The 16,320-nt window shown below is 40.8% G+C and overlaps 2 protein-coding genes across 4 annotated transcripts; one reads left to right on the forward strand and one right to left on the reverse strand.

Moving 5' to 3' along the window:
* Positions 1-512: 512 nt before the first annotated feature.
* On the reverse strand, positions 513-10,216 carry LOC117305152 (E3 ubiquitin-protein ligase TRIM33-like). Of its 3 annotated transcripts, none has more exons than XM_033789943.1 (12): positions 9,828-10,216; positions 8,506-8,705; positions 7,701-7,909; positions 7,273-7,452; positions 6,021-6,991; positions 5,335-5,497; positions 4,748-4,871; positions 3,873-4,072; positions 3,381-3,501; positions 2,965-3,039; positions 2,175-2,327; positions 513-1,154 (listed from the first exon to the last, which is right to left on the reverse strand). In XM_033789943.1, the coding sequence occupies exons 1-12, from the start codon at positions 10,042-10,044 to the stop codon at positions 939-941; spliced, it is 2,829 nt and encodes a 942-aa protein (XP_033645834.1). In that variant the 5' UTR covers positions 10,045-10,216; the 3' UTR covers positions 513-938. The 3 variants fall into 3 exon arrangements, with proteins under 3 accessions (XP_033645834.1, XP_033645833.1, XP_033645832.1); XM_033789942.1 differs by having other exon boundaries at positions 4,748-4,868; positions 5,332-5,497; XM_033789941.1 differs by having other exon boundaries at positions 5,332-5,497.
* A 397-nt stretch (positions 10,217-10,613) lies between these two features.
* Positions 10,614-15,538, forward strand: LOC117305153 (60S ribosomal protein L27a-like). Its single transcript, XM_033789944.1, has 4 exons — positions 10,614-10,685; positions 11,794-11,939; positions 13,099-13,270; positions 14,922-15,538. The coding sequence occupies exons 1-4, from the start codon at positions 10,683-10,685 to the stop codon at positions 15,048-15,050; spliced, it is 450 nt and encodes a 149-aa protein (XP_033645835.1). The 5' UTR covers positions 10,614-10,682; the 3' UTR covers positions 15,051-15,538.
* The last annotated feature ends 782 nt before the right edge of the window (positions 15,539-16,320 follow it).

A 16,320-nucleotide genomic window follows, 5' to 3' on the forward strand; every position in this document is an offset into this window, starting at 1 on the left:
AATTTCATCGTGCGGAAGAAACTCTTGCACCATCAGCCTTGTCACGACCACCAAATACTCAAAAACCACTTATGTTCATGATGTTGACATTTCGTAACACTTGTGTATTCAGTTCAAAGTGCCTACGCCTCTCTGTATACATTCTGTCAACCCTTCTGCAGCCGATTTCACAAAACTTTACCATACTGTTTAAAGACACTGGACACTATTGGTAATTGTCAAAGACCAGTCTTCTCACTTGGTGTATATCAACATATGCATAAAATAACAAACCCGTGAAAATTTGAGCTTGATTGGTCCTTGGAGTTGCGAGATAACTATGAAAGAAAAAAAACTATCTTGTCACACGAGGTTGTGTGCTTTCAGATGCTTGATTTTGAGACCTCAAATTCTAAATCTGAGGTCTCGAAGTCAAATTCATGGAAAATTACTTCTTTCTCGAAAACTACGTCCCTTCAGAGGGAGCCTTTTTTTCTCACAATGTTTTATATTATCAACCTCTCCCCATTACTCGTTACCAAGTGAGGTTTTATGCTTATAACTATTTTGAGTAATTACCAATAGTGTCCACTGCCTTTAAGTCCACTTGCGTAGCGTTTATGGAGCAAAGTTGCGCCATACACGTTGAGCAGTTGCGTAAAGTTTCGTGAAACCAGCTGCCGATAGGGATCTCAATTGACCTTAAATTAAGGGAGGTAAAGTGGCGGCCAGATACAGAATTAAAGTTTCACAAATAAATTAGTTTTTCAAGGTATTTGTTCCAGGATCAAGATCCGCAGAGCAAACTGCTCAGCAAAAACAAGGGGACGTACTAATGAAGTTTTTAAGTACAAAATACTGCTAAGTAAATTACTCTGCGAGGCAAAGCGAAAAAAATAGAAAAAATATTGGATCTAATACAGTGTACACACTACATGTAGTTTGAGCAAGGCCCGTTATCATTTGATATGCATGGGCGCAATGTGATACACTTTATCTGGTTTGCGTTTCCTTCTTCGTTCTCCGTCGTCTCCCTCGCTAGCGGGTCTGACCGGCCGGGCGACTGTCTCCTCGTTATGCCCTAAGAGTGAGACATACTGAGGAAGATGTTGTTCGATTAGTTCGTCGAAGTAACGGTTGAGAGCTGTAGCTGTGACACCAATATGGGATTCCTCCTGTATGAGACACAAACCAATTGATACAAATTATACAGGATCGGTAATACTAATGCCAGCTCTTATTTTAGCGCAATTCCCCCAAAATGATCAATGCGCTTTACACACAAAAACAATTCTGCATTTCTATGTTTACTTCCTAGTAGCCCTTTACCTAGAGTGGCTTTAAGCCTTGTTTTAGGCGATTTTGCATAACAAAATATATACTAGAATAAATAAGTCATGCGCCAAGTTTGCTCGAAGATAAAAACACTATCACACTTGGCTCGTGAAAAAAACAAAACAAATATAGCGCGTCTGCGTTGATATCTTACAATGCCGAAGCGCTATATTTTTCCGTATTCCACTCGCCCTTGTGTCATAACTTATAAAAATCTACCACCATTTACTTCTGACCGTGAAACTCTTAAATGTAAATCTGTAGACATTGTGTTTTGATATTATGATTATGTTGTGTCCTACAAACAGTACCCTAACCCTTTAAAGGGTACACTGGAAGGTACACGTACATGTAGGTGTGAAAAACAAACTACGTTTGTATTTACAGTCGACTCCCGTTATAACGAGGTCCGCCGGACTGGCCCATTTTCCTCGTATTATCCGAATCTCGTCTTAAACGCAGCGTGCTAAATATAGATACATACGTCATCATTGTGCATGCACACAACACGTGTACTTGCATATACATGTACATGACATAATGGCCGCACGTGTGTACACACAGATGCATGGCAGAGCTGCAATTGACTAGTAAATGTACTCACATCCCTGGGGGAATCCACCCTACAAGCTTGCTTTTGGGAGTCCTCCACCACTTAATCTATTGTGTATCTTTACTACTCTATGTTATATCTTGTCATCGGAAATGATTGAGTGGAAATAAAACTGAACTGAACTGAACTGAAAAAAGGTGTCAAAAAAAGCAAAAAAAAAGCACATCACCAAAACCCAGATATCCACTTTCTAGCCTCCAGAGACAATTTTTCGACGTATAAAACACTATTTGTTGGGCGGACTCACCCCATTATATATATGGCAGTTATGGATCATGAGTTTGAAGTCATCAATGAATTCTAAAACAGTCTGATAGTGGTTGAAGTGTGAGGTCTGAAGACGACTTCGTATCGTGCCTAGCTCCATCGGGTGTTGTATAATCTTGTGATAGTTCGGCACCTGAAATTCAAACAAATTATTAGCTAAACTCGTGGTCTTCAGTTTTCAAAATTATTTTAAATAATTTGTTTCATTTGTTAAAGCCATTGGACACTTTCGGTAAACAGTATTGTCCAAAGGCCCACACTTTGTGTATCACAACTTATATATAAAATAACAAACCTGTGAAAATTTAGGCTCAATGGTCAACGGAGTCGGGAGAAATTAACAGGAAAACCCACCCTTGTTTCCACATGTTTCGTCGTGTCATGACATGTGTTTAATATAAATCCGTAATTCCTGATATCGAGAATTGATAATTATTTTAATGTTTTCTCAAAAAGTTAAGGATTTCATGGAATAATATTTCAAGAGAAATCTTTCCCCGTTATCTTCTGTAAACCCTGTAAGTAATATGTAAATCTGTGAACTTTTTTTGTTCTGTTCCGAACGTGTCCAATGGCTTTAAAGACACTGGACACTATTGGTTATTGTCAAAGACCAGTCAGATGAGTTGTGAGCTGTTTTCTTAAATGTTTATATGCTGGTGCATGACCTAATGGATGGTAGTAATTAGTTCCAGAGACGAGGGGGCTGCTGCAGCAAAGTATCTAAGACCTATTAAGAACTCAAAGTCAAAGAAAAGATGGCTTCTCACCGATCGACTGACTGGGTCTTGAAATGGAATACTATCTTCGCTGCAGTAGATCTCCAGCAGGACCTTCTCACATAACTGTTGACAAAATCAAAGATAAAAGAAAATTAAATTCTGACTGAGTCTATATCAATTATAATCAGTCACTCATAAACAATTTTATAAAGCACCTAAATCGAAGGTTTGCTCCAAGGCGATGAGGCACAGATGAAATAAATAAGTCACTGATGGTAGGCCTCCTAAAATAAGTGGGCTTTCAGAAGTGACTTGAATATGTTGAAGGATGTTGTGTCCCTGATGTGATTTTGGAAACTTATTTCAGAGTTTGGGTCCACCATGAACTGAGAAGGCTCTATCAGCAAAAGTGGTATATTTTATGATAGGCCATGGATGTCAAAGAATCTTGACCTTTGACCTACCATCTTCTCCTTCTCAGGAAGCGCTGAGCTTATCCGTCGTTTTCTGCTAGTCCCAGAGGGCGACACACTTCTATTAGTGCCGTCATCTGGTACCTGACATAGAGTGCAGACCCAGGAGTCACTATAAAGAGACGATAAAGAAAACCGAGTTAAAGTTCAGAGAATCGTACAGCTACCCATCGTTGGCTCAGAGCAAAAAGGATTTGATAAGACCTACAAAAATTCAGTTGGCATAAAGCAGTTAGGACTTAAAAGACCTAAAAAGACCCAGTTGGTTTATAGCAGAAAGGACTAATAAGACCGAGAAAGACCAAGTTGGTCCAGAGCAGAAAGAATTTATAAGCCCTAAAAAGAAAGTCAACCATTAACTGCTCATCCATTTAGTTTAAAGACACACCCACTCCGTGAAAAGGATGTATACTTTCCAAGTTTTTGTGACCAAACTCGGTAGGAGCTTTTCCTGGTATTTTGCGCCGATAAGAGAAAACTTACCTTGGTGTAGAGGTGAGGGCAGGGACGTGACAGTACAGGTGATAGACCCGTGGGCAACTGTCACAGCAGAGAAGGTCCCCACCATTGTGACAAACCGCACACCAATCTTCGTTGGGATCGCTATTACTGTGGGTACGGGGAGACATGTGTTTTCCATTTTCATGGGTTTCACTGCTTGAGGGCTGTAACGAGTGACTTTCCTGTAGAATTAAACACAACATCCAAATTTTCACAGGTTTGTTATTTTATGCATATGTTGAGATACACCAAGTGAGAAGACTGGTCTTTGACAATTACCAATAGTGTCAAGGCATCAACGCTTTGTATGCACCTCAAACCAAAGTTACAATATAAAAGAGTAATATATAAATGAAAGTTAGAGCCACTGGCCATGAATCCAAATATTTGTTGGCATTAAAGGCACTGGACTCTCAGTGCCTTTAACTATCAACATAAAACCTTACTAGCTAACAAATAATGGAGAGCTGTTGATAGTATAAAACATTGTAAGAAACGGCTCCATCTGAAGTAACGTAGTTGTCAAGAAAAAATGTAATTTTCCATGAATTTGACTTCAGGACCTCAGGATTAGATTTTGAGGTCCCGAAATCAAGCATCTGAAAGCACACAACTTCATGTGACAAGGGAGTTTTTTCTTCCATTATTATCGCGCAACTTTGACGATCAATTGAGTTCAAATTTTCACAGGTTTGTTATTTTGTGCATATGTTGAGATACACCAAGTGAGAAGATAGTGGTCTTTGACAAATACCAGTAGTGTCCAGTGTCTTTAAGATCAAACTCCGAGTATTTATTGTAACGTCCTTCAGTCGAAGACCTTTTATTTGACAAAACAAAAGGATAACGGTTCTCACCTCCAACCCTGGTTCCTGTTTGACATTCAAAGGCCCATTACTTCCCATCATGCAACTGCTTCGATCGCCCTCACCCTTGGAAATAGCTGGAGATGACCGACTTGTGTTAGGCTGGTCGTTACTACTAGAAAACAAAACATAAATGTTAATAAAAATTAGAATAACAACTAGTTCTTATATATTTGGTTTGCGGTAACACCATGTGTGTATCTACTTGCCAGGTAGAGTTTGTTCTTAGAGAACTTTTTTTCTTCTTTCTACTCTCACCAAGTAGATTTATCGGATGTTCGGGAGACTTCTCAGTTCTGAAAAGAACTGTCCTGCTTTTTAACTACTACCTGGGCAAAAGGTATAGTTATGGGAGTCAAAAACTTTACTCCCATAAATGGTCGACCGAGTTAGTCGACAAGGTAAAAGGAAACCATGCAATTTCGAGGAAAAGTTGTGTGGATCATTGTATTTTACTTTTAATACATCTTTCCAACCAATGCATTTTGTAGCAAACGGTTACAAACGCTTTTCAAAGACCAACTCAACCGCTCCAAGGCAACGTGTTCCTTTAACTCGTTAACTGATTGGCTCACTTGTTGTTTGTTGTGCCAGCTTGACTGACATCTGCCTGCGACGACCCAGATGACACACTCTGAGGGGAGAAAGTATTGGCCCTCTGTTGTTGACCTTCTACAACACTGCAGCTCGCTCGTTCTCCCATAGAGGTCACCGACTCGTCCTTAATACGCGGCCCGTTACCTGAGAAGATGAAGCGAGACATTTTAGCCACAAGAAAATTCTAGGCACCTAGTCAGGTGCGGTTTGTGGTCACAAAGCACCAATGGTGTCCATAGTAGCGCACATTTGTTGCACATGGCTTGATACTCCCCAGGGAGCTGAGATGGTTTAAGAAATGATTTAAGGGCTAGTGACCAGGGATATCAATTTGATGCGCTTTGGGACGCCCTGCGGGTGTGAAAAAGCGCTGTATACAAACTCATTGTTATTATTATGAATGTGCAAGATGGCTGCCTAATTTTCTTGCTAACCGGTGAATTTTGTCTGTTACAGTAAAGATAATAATCTGCTTACCGTTAAGCAGCGCTATGAAATTGGGCCCAGGTCTTAAGTTTGATATACTCCGCAATTAGGGAACGATTTCTTTCAGCAATTTTGCAGAACAAAACAATTTTGACTAGAAACTTTTGTGCACACTGAATGCAGATATTGAGTAGCGAAATGTGATATTGGGGTAGCACCTGGGACATTCGCTGGTACTTACCCTGTATTGTCTCATCTCCACTACTAGCTGGGCTGACCAGGAGTGGGGAGCTTGGGGTGTTGCTACGACTGAGTCCCGTCTGGGATTGATTGGAACTTGGCCTTGGAGGAATGATGGGTGGAATATTAGGAATCGTCTCGGACGTATTGATTCCGACTTGGGATAACATCTGCTTGGACATCTGCCCGATTGAGAGGTTCGCTGGTGGAAAGTTGTATTTCTGCTGCACGGGGCCTGCCCGATAGATCATGGTGGGCACTGCCGGGCTTGTCGCCTGTCGGGGGAAGACTGGGCGATATGCAGGCGGCAAGTGAATCCTTTGGGGTCCGGACATGGGTGTGAGGCCAGGCTGGAAACCCGGAGAATGCGATGGATCAATTAGTCGATTTTGCGGACTGTGAGGGCTACCTTCTGCGCTGTTTTGCCGCCGACTCATTAACTGGTGCAAGTTTATTTTCTGTTGTAGCTCTTGACCTGGACTGGGTAACCGGTTACCAGGGCCACGCATTGGTCCCCCGACTAACAACCCATGGGGTACGGGACCGCTAGATGGGTGTGTAGGTATTTGGCCTTGAGGACGTGACCCTGTATGTGCTGACGCCTGAGGGGGCTGCCCACTACTTGCCGCCTGTAGAGGGTCGTGAATCATAAGAGTCCATAGTTGTGAGAAATTTGGCATGTGTTGCATATTGGTTAGGAATTTGATGTCAAGCCCTGCGATCGGCTGCCGCGTGCACATGATCCGAAGGAGGAAGACTAACTGGTGAACTATGACCTTTTGGCTGTAGAGGAGTGCAGTGATGTTTTCAGAGTGGAGGGCACGCTTGGTGAAATCGGCCGAGTGCTCGATAGCTTGCTCCACGCGGTGGACTTCTAGAATCTGCTGATCGAACATCTTCCTCCGGGCGTCGCAGGCCCCCTTCAAATCACTCAGGAGTTTCTTGCCTCGCTGTGTGATGTCATTTACCAATCTAGAAATATAATTAAAGGCAGTGAACACCATTGGTAATTACTCAAAATAAATATTAGCATAAAACCTCATTTGGTAACTAGTAATTGGGAGAGGTTGATAGTATAACATGTTTAAAACATTTTGAGAAACGGCTCCCTCTGAAGTGACATAGTTTTTCGAGAACGAAGTCATTTTCCACAAATTTGATTTCGCGAGCTCAGATTTAGAGTTTGAGGTCTCAAAATCAAGCATCGGAGTGAAAGCACAGAATGTCGATAAAAAGCGATATCCTCTTCATACCTAAAAACGAGGTTGCGTATTTCCTGAGTCGCTCTCTGCTCTTTGTTCTGAAGCTCCTCCCCTTTGCTAAGAATGTGCTTCTTGGTCTGCTGTACGTAGTTCTGTTTCTCGTTGAGTTTACCAAGCAGGATCCGGAGAGCCGACTTCTGCCTAACTGCAATCTCACCGATGAATTGATATCTAGGGAGGAACAATCGAAATCATTAAATAAATGAAGGATGGAAAACAAAAAAACACAATATTAAAGGAACGTTACAGAATTGGTAAGAAACAAAAATCGTGGCGATCACAGATTTACATAAAACTTACACGGTCTAATGATGATGATGGTAGAAAACATCCCTTGAAATATTTCTGTCTGAAATGTCGTATTTGATGGAGCCAGGGATCACACCCGAATTACGTTACAACTTTATAATTTCACTCACTTATGCTCTTTGTGTTCTTGCAGCTGGCAATCTCTACACGTTAACTTCTCACAGGTCTCACAGTAAAGTTTGAGTTGTTCCTGCAGGTGGACGGCACAAAATAACGGTTTCTGTTCCGTGCGTCCACCATTGCTCTCCCCTGAAGTACTTGCAACCTCCGATTTCTCCTTGATCACATGATCTTTGGTGACGCGTACACGCTGATGGGCCTGAAAATAAATTGGAAATACACAATTAGGGAATGCGTCAATAGAGGGAATGGTACATGTAGGAACGATCTTATTGGATCGAGTTGTTAAAAAAAAATACTTAAGTGCATATTCACTAGTATAAGATTGCTCCCGTATCTCGGCAAAACGATGCAGTCTAGCGGAGTGTTCTTGGAGTACAATGGATCTAGGAAAGGTTTTTTTCCACCGTTTTTGAGATATTGTCAAATTGTTTAAATTGAATGACTTGGGTCATTAAACTCAACGGATGAGCAGTTAATCGGCCTGGGGCAGTCACCAGCCCGACTGGTTTGTGCATGATCCAATTAAGTTCCCTGTTTGGAAAAGGATTTACATGAAGATAACAGGTGTGAGTTGCAAGAGGAAAAGGATGCTTTATTCTGGCTTTCCTGTAATGTTTATCAAGGGAGTTTTTGTTTTTGCCTAGAACATCCAACTTTTAAGATCCACACTAAAAGGCACTGGTTTTTTATTTTAAGCATATGTTGAGACACACCAAGTGAGAAGACTGGTCTTTGACAATTACCATTAGTGTCCAGTGTCTTTAAGTGAGAGGTTACAAAACTATTACAAACCTGTACGCAGGGATCACACAACCACTCCATACAATCCTGACAGAAGGCAGAGACCTCCGATTTATCATCACACAAGCAAACACTTGGGTTCTTGATATTGTTCTCCGATGAAGCAGATGCCGCAGCACTTGTCAAGAAGTAGTTGTCGATGATGTCATTGACGTTGCGACAATCTTGACGACAGATGGGACAGCGACAACCTTTTTGAGCACAAAGAAATAGAACAATATAATTAGTCTTACTACATAGTGCACATTGTTTGCCCAGTTACCTTGAAAACTTGCACTGCGGATAAATAAAATTCATTTCGGTATTTACCAATGCAGGGCTGTATGCTTCTGTTTTGAAAGGGCAAGGGCACCAAGGCAACTTCTTTTTGGCAAAGGGCACCCTATGAGGAAATTGTAAATTTCTACTGGAGCATTTCAAGGGCACCAAGGCAATGACAGGGGGCAACGGAGGCAATCGCCTCCGTTGCCTCCGTGAAGTATCAGGCCTGCCAATGTACACCGATGTGTCTAACAATCTATGTAGCACTAGCAGTGTAAAAAGTGTGTACTCGGTACTTTCCTGAGTTCTGTGAAAAATCACAGGCACGTTACTCGGTGGTATTTCGAACCCACAACTTTTGCAATTCTAGAGCATGCAGTGCCATACCAACTGGACCACCGAGATTGCCCGGTAGCTAGCCCCACTTGTGTGGCCAAGGATAGCTGAATCCTTGGCCATCACACAAGTGGGGCTCCCGGTAGCAAGAGGCAGTTTGAATCATATCAAATTCAAAGTCAACATATCCGTTAATAAGGTTTATCGCGATTCAGAAACACAATGCATTGTGGGAAGGAATGGGGGGCGGTTTCTATGCAGTTTCTACGACTCGCGCACGCAACGCCTATACCTTTGTGTGGGTTCAACAGTGCCCTCTCTTGATATTTTGCTATTCGCGATAAACCTTATTAATTGTTACCAATCATTCAATTGTACATTACTAAAATATCTAAACTCCTGATTATTCCACTTAACACATTTTAAGTTTCAGTTGAAAATAATTATAACAATTTAAACCTGGGTTTGTTTGTTCAAAAAATTTACAAGTAAAATGACAACAAAAATAACATGGCCAACACAAAATATACTTAATACTGCCTGCCCGCGAACCTTCTTGTGGTTCTAGAAACTAGTGTAAATATTGCGGCAATTAAGTTATAAACTTATATAATCGTACGTACGAAAAAGGACAGAAAACATTGCAGCAAAAGTAAAAGGGCCATGTCCGGAAATTGGGCCAAACTAGCTAGTACCACCATTACCAATGCACTCACTTTGTTTGTCTGCACTGGCTACGTTCATCACACACTCCTTGCACACTGTGTGTAGACACGGCATTAGCTTCGGTTCTCGACTTGTAAGATCGCCATCGCAAACCTTACAAGTTGTCACAAATGACCACTGTTCCTCGGGTTCAGCATTATCAGAACTGCCACTTGCTTCTTTCTCTACCTCGGGTGGATCTGGGGTGGGCGTATTTCCCTTCTCCATTTTGATACTTGGCACAAAATTGAGAGGCAAATTTTTTCTTCGGTTCTGCTTCGCGCGGGAGATCAGACCGCCATCTTGGTAAAGTTTAAGAACTGTTTTGTCTTCCCACGAATATTTAAGTAGTCTTCGGTAAGCTATGTAAATGTGTTACATTTCTTCCGAAATTGTCAAGAGAAGTTATTTAGGAGGACATGTTCATTTTTAGAGTGACAAAAAGTCCTCAGGAGGAGGACATGTTCATTTTTAGAGTGACAAAAAGTCCTCAGGAACTTAAATTTATAGTGTTAAATGCCCGAAAACAAAACAGTCCTAATTAAGTAATGCCCTGTACCATCGTGGGATATGAGAAAATAATATGAAATCATGCAAATTTGCCTAGAGTTGGTTACGAGGTTGAACATTAAGTGCACTTTTAGACAACTAAAGTGACATTATTTGAAAAAGGTTAACTTTCAACAGTTATAAGACTATAATTTTAACATGAATATTTCATTCAAAAATAATATTTTTATTTCCTTTGTGCGTTTTTTATTAATAATTATCTTGCAACCTCGAGCCCAAGTTATTTTCATAAATTAGTCTCGGATGTTCTCGCGTAGTCTCGCGAGAATCGTTCTTTTGCTTACCATCAATCCAACATGGTGGGTTTGTGAATTTTACTATCCAGAATATCCGATGTCATCGGGGTATTAGGGCTAATATATTTGATATTAACTATGTTTTTCGTAAACTTTAGGAACTGAATTACAAAACGGTGATGTTTTCACTTTTATTTGTTACGCACCTTACTAATTAAAACTGATTTTAAATTTGTGTTCATCGACGAGTTGACGTAAAGTATTAACCGTATACGTCTACACACAGTGTTGATCCGAAATATAACACTAAAAATAAATAACTTTTAATTCTGCTTGTTTTTAACCTTACCTTAGCTCATAAAATTGCCAATTATCTTAACTCAATGCCAAGAAAAGAACTCGTTCACAGACTGACAGGGACATTGATTCATGATTGTCTATTTTTAATTTAAAAAACACTGGTTCGGTTGATTTTATTTACTCATGTACTGGGAATAGGCCCCTACTCAACTGGTTTTATTTACGTAAAAGAATAGACGGGAACATTTTGTATGGCTAGTGCTTAAGGAACCTCCGTTTATGATCATCACTATATCCCCTTGCTCTGCTGTGCAAGCACCCAATTTCTGCGCAAGCTGTTTTAGACTTGTGTTTATGCAAACAAAGAATCCCTAAATATTCTAAATCTAATGACATGTCGAACGTGGAGTTTGCATGCACACGTAAAATTCCCTGCTTTAAAGTCAGTGCTAACGTAGACCCAGTGACTGGGGCGCTAGATTTGTTTTTTTTAATTTTGAGTCGACATTATTGGTCATTATCGGTCATCTGCTAACTTAAGAAATCACTTGGCTAACATTTTTTTACAACAAAACACGTGAGTTTTTAATTTAAACCTTGTATAATGTTGGCGACTTTTAAGCGTGGTGCCCCAAATAATAATGTTTACATCTTGAAGAACACAAATTATTGAAACCTGCGTAGTTTTTTTAAGTAGACAAGCTAAAAAATATTGGATTTAATTTTTTAAATTTTAACAAGGCAAATGACAACAGTTTCTGACAAACTTCATCGCCAACTGTGCAAGGTGTAGTGGCAACCAATACAATGACTATCGCAACAACCCTCGACAAGTAATATTAATATGTATTTTTGACGGTTTATTATTTAGTCGGTTCTCAAGCATCGCAAGAAGACGAGGAAGCTTCGTGGGCATGTCAGCCACGGTCACGGCCGTATTGGCAAGCACCGAAAGCATCCGGGAGGTCGTGGAAATGCTGGTGGACAACATCACCACAGAATCAACTACGATAAATAGTAAGTATTTAAAGACACTGGACACTATTGGTAACTAATTGTCAAAGACCAGTCTTCTCACTTGGTCAACATAATGCATAAAATAACCAATGTGTGAACATTTGAGCTCAACCGGTCGTCGAAGTTGCGGGATAATAATGAAAGAAAAAAACACCCCACTCACATGAAGTTGTGTGCTTTCAGATGCTTGATTTCGAGACCTCTTCTAAATCTGAGGTGTCGAAATCAAGTTCGTGCAAAATTACTTCTTTCTCGACAACTACTGTGTCTCGTTTTTCCAGTGACGAACGTACATACAGTTCTCACCAAATCATAAGATGCGTTTGATTAGCTTCCCTGGGCCAACCCCGGTCTGCCCCTGGCATGTTCGAATAGCTTTGATGTCATTCCAGGGGCTTACCTGGGTCAGCCGAAAGTGCCCTGCTTGTGAAACAGGTCACTTGGGGCTGGCCTGAGGTTCTTGACGTCACCACGAGAGGGTGAGTGATTGTTCAACGGTTCAATTAGCTCTTGTAAGGGGCTGACCCGATGAGCACCACAGGGTCGGCACAGGGAAGCTATCGAACACACCCATGGTCAACGTGCCTTCCAATTCACTGCATCTGAACTATGGAACAATCTTCCACACCACATCAAAACCTGCCCTACCCTTGAACAATTTAAAGACAGTGGACACTATTGGTAATTGTCAAAGACTAGCCTTCACAGTTGGTGTATCTCAACATATGCATAAAATAACAAACCTGTGAAAATTTTAGCTCAATCGGTCATCAAACTTGTGAGATAATAATGAAAGAGAAAAACACCCGTGTCACATGAAGTTCTGTGCGTTTAGATGGTTGATTTCGAGACCTCAAGTTCTAAATCTGAGGTCTCGAAATCAAGTTCGTGGAAAATTACTTGTTTCTCGAAAACTATGGCACTTCAGAGGGAGCCATTTCTCACAATGTTTTATACCATCAACCTCTACTCATTACTCATCACCAAGAAAGGTTTTATGCTAATAATTATTTTTAGTAATTACCAATAGTGTCCACTGCCTTTAAGTGGAAACTTAAAACTCACCTAACTCACCCAAGCCCTTGGATACTTTATTGTATTATGCACTGTTGAAGCATCGTTTGTTGTTATTGTTAACTGATTGGTATCTGTTTTTCAGCCATCCTGGTTACTTTGGAAAAGTTGGTATGAGACACTTCCACATGACGAGGAATAAGTATTTCAAGCCAGCTATCAACGTTGACAAGGTGTGGTCGCTAGTCACCGAAGAGACCAGAACTTACTACGCCAAGAACACTGAAAAGGCTCCGGTTATCGACTGCGTCCAAGCTGTAAGTCAACATTTATATCTAATGGGCCATATGTTTTACCGCGCGAGGGCGCTCTCAATCACTTCCGGGGGTATATTCATTCATACCCAAAACATTAAAGACAGGAACACATTAACAACACAGACATCTTATCCATCAAGGACAATAACACATTTAAAGGAGCTATCCACCTCTAAAGCAACTTCAAACTAGGACGCTATAAAAGTGACAGAACTCCTGTTGAAACAGTGCAAGACAAATCTTAGGCCGTGTCCGAAATGACGACTTCGGCTACAGCTACGTCTGGATCAGCGCGTCTACCAGTGTTGAAGAATAGGTAGACGCGCGCGATCTAGCCGTAGCTGTAGCCGAAGTCGCCGTTTCGGACACGGCCTTATATACTCGAAAGTGATGATCATACTCTTGAGCGCGCCCTCAAGCGGCCAAAAGTACAGCGCATTCCAACCTAAAGCCGTGTTCCTGCTGCGCTTTTTCTCCCGCTGCCACGTTGAAAGTTACCGTAACTAGCTTTGCTATAATTCTACCGGGTGGTCCCTAACCCTGGACTGGTGTTCTGTGGCGTTTGCTTAGCGCTTTACAGACTGGTCGCGGTAGTTTTACAGCGCTGAGCTGTTGCCGTCGGACATTTTAGCCGCCCTGTTAAGTTACCGTGGCTGCGCGGAAGTTTTCTGTGCCCTCTTTTGTCTGTCAGTTTAACATCACGGTCGCGATAAGTTGATAGGGATGTTTGTTAAAGGATTTGGGTACTTTTTCAAAATGTCCACAGATTTACATTAAACTTACAGGGTTTGAGGATAATGATAGTGGAAAGCTTCCCTTCAAATATTACTTACTGAGGTTCTGTAGTTTTTGAGAAATGAGTAAAACAATGTAATGAAAATATGTTTGTAAATGCTTAAAATAATTTTGGTCTTATGAGACGAAAATTGTTTTCATGACATTGTTTTACTCATTACCCAAAAACTACGGCACCTCAGCACATAATATTTTCAGGGAAGCTTTCTACTATCATTATCTTCAAACTGTGTAAGTTTAGTGTAAATCTGTAGACATTGTGTTTTTTGTCCTAATTTATTTAATTTTGTAATTCTACAGAAAAAGCCAACGGGGAACACTGCTTGGGACAGGGAGGGATTGTTTACTTTTGGAATTTTTCCTTAAAATTATCCAAACAAAAACAGAACTTTTGAAATGAAATTTCACTTATTGGTTTTATTGTATTCATCTGCATTTTATAGGATTAAAGGCCGTGGTAATTGGTAATTACTCAAAATAATTATAAGAAATGGGGAGATGTTGATAGTATAAAACATTGTGAGAAGCGGCTCCCTCTGAAGTATTATAGTTCTCGAGAAAGAAGTAATTTTCAACAAACTTGATTTCGAGATCTCAGAATTAGATTTTGAGGTCTGGAAAGACCAGGGTGTTTTTTCTTATATTGTTATCTTGCGAATTTGATGACCAGATGAGCTAAATTTTGCACAGGTTTCTTATTGTTTGCATATCTTGATATACAACAAGTGAGAAGACTGGTCTTTAACAATTACCAATAGTGCCCATTGTCTTTAAGATAATTTGGCTCTTCGTGAAAATGGTGAAGATATGTTTCTTTCGAATACATGTATAAATTATCTTTTCTTTTTGACCTCAGGGTTACTACAAAGTCTTGGGCAAAGGTCTCCTCCCCAAACAGCCAGTTATCGTCAAAGCCAAGTTCTTCAGTCGCCTAGCTGAGGAAAAGATCAAGAAGGCCGGAGGATGTTGTGTCCTCGTTGCCTAGACGATCCATGACTAGATAAGAAGACATCCACAGGCACCAGGAACTCACGAGTATCAGCGGGGACTAGATACCTTTCCCGCCAGAACAATAACCATGGGATAGAAAGCTACGATGGCGCATGTGAAAGTTAGCAACAGTGGATGATCAAAGGCAGGTGACGTCATGGATGCAAAGCTAACTCAGATGCAATAATTTTTTTGGAAAATTGTAGCTAATCCATTAGCATCTTTTTTTAGTACTACGTCCATAGTGAACCGTAAAAGAAAATACCTTAATGATTTGTCCAGAAAGCACGAATCAATACACATGCTGAAAGTGTGTTGTGTTCTTTGTCGCGTGCGTCGCTTTTTTTTTGTTTTCAGCCTCTTAATTCTAGTGTCTAAAATGCTGGATGTTTTCTTGCTTCCTGTCACAATTGTAAAAGAGAGTTGGTACGAAGAGGGTTTCACACAGTTGGAGAAAATAAAGTAATTATGTACACAAATGAATGTGTCGTGTGTGGAGTTCATCATGAAGTATTTGGAGTTTATTATAGTATTGAAGAAACCCATGTGCATGGTACAGTAAATCCCCCCCCCCCCTCGATTCTGTGAAGACAACTCACAATACACATTCTCTTCACCAAGGGGTAGAAATATTTTGGTGCCAGAGAGATTGATGAAAAGCCCTTGGAGCGTCGCAGCAGCTTGGGCTGTTGTCTGTAAACTCCTTTAGGAAGCCGAGAAGGATTACAGACATTGACCTTATTTCTAGAGCACTGAGGTAAAGCCCACCATCTCATTCATAGTAAACAAAGATTGTTTTTTAAAATTCTGTATTGATTTTAGTTTCCGACATTTTCCTCAAAATCCACCGATGATGGATGACTTCCAGATCGTGATTATTCTTCTCATCTCAGCCACGAAAACACCCCCACATTTACTATCATGCGCCCTAACTCTACATGACAGAAGTTGATACAAGATGGCGCTGTTTGTAGCAGCTATCAGGACGAGTGAAAGCCATGATCTTGGAACCAAGTCTAGTTCAGAGCTACTAAAAACTATCAATTTGTCTCGTATAAACTCTAAGTTCTTGGTTTGCCGTCCAACTTGAAGTCCCGCCGGTGTCAGATGCAATTGTGTCCGCCATGCATACTGTCCGCTCCGGACACTTTTGCATATGCAATCGTGTCCGGGGCTATGCAAGAACCGTTCGGTGGACATGTACATGATTGTACGTGTATGTGCTTGCGTAAGCAAGTGTGCATGCACTGAACCTGCGAACATGT

Source organism: Asterias rubens, chromosome 22 (assembly GCF_902459465.1).
Source record: "Asterias rubens chromosome 22, eAstRub1.3, whole genome shotgun sequence".
Classification (NCBI taxonomy): Eukaryota; Metazoa; Echinodermata; class Asteroidea; order Forcipulatida; family Asteriidae; genus Asterias; species Asterias rubens.

Bases quoted from the DNA above. Each gene is read 5' to 3' on its own strand.
- LOC117305153 (XM_033789944.1), top strand. The intron at 11,940-13,098 runs GTAAGTATTTAA...TCTGTTTTTCAG, and splicing joins AGAATCAACTACGATAAATA to CCATCCTGGTTACTTTGGAA. The intron at 13,271-14,921 runs GTAAGTCAACAT...TTTTGACCTCAG, and splicing joins TTATCGACTGCGTCCAAGCT to GGTTACTACAAAGTCTTGGG.
- LOC117305152 (XM_033789941.1), bottom strand. From the start codon at position 10,044: ATGGAGAAGGGAAATACGCCCACCCCAGATCCACCCGAGGTAGAGAAA. The intron at 4,073-4,747 runs GTGAGAACCGTT...TTAATTCTACAG, and splicing joins AACAGGAACCAGGGTTGGAG to GAAAGTCACTCGTTACAGCC. The intron at 1,155-2,174 runs GTGAGTCCGCCC...TGTCTCATACAG, and splicing joins ACTGCCATATATATAATGGG to GAGGAATCCCATATTGGTGT.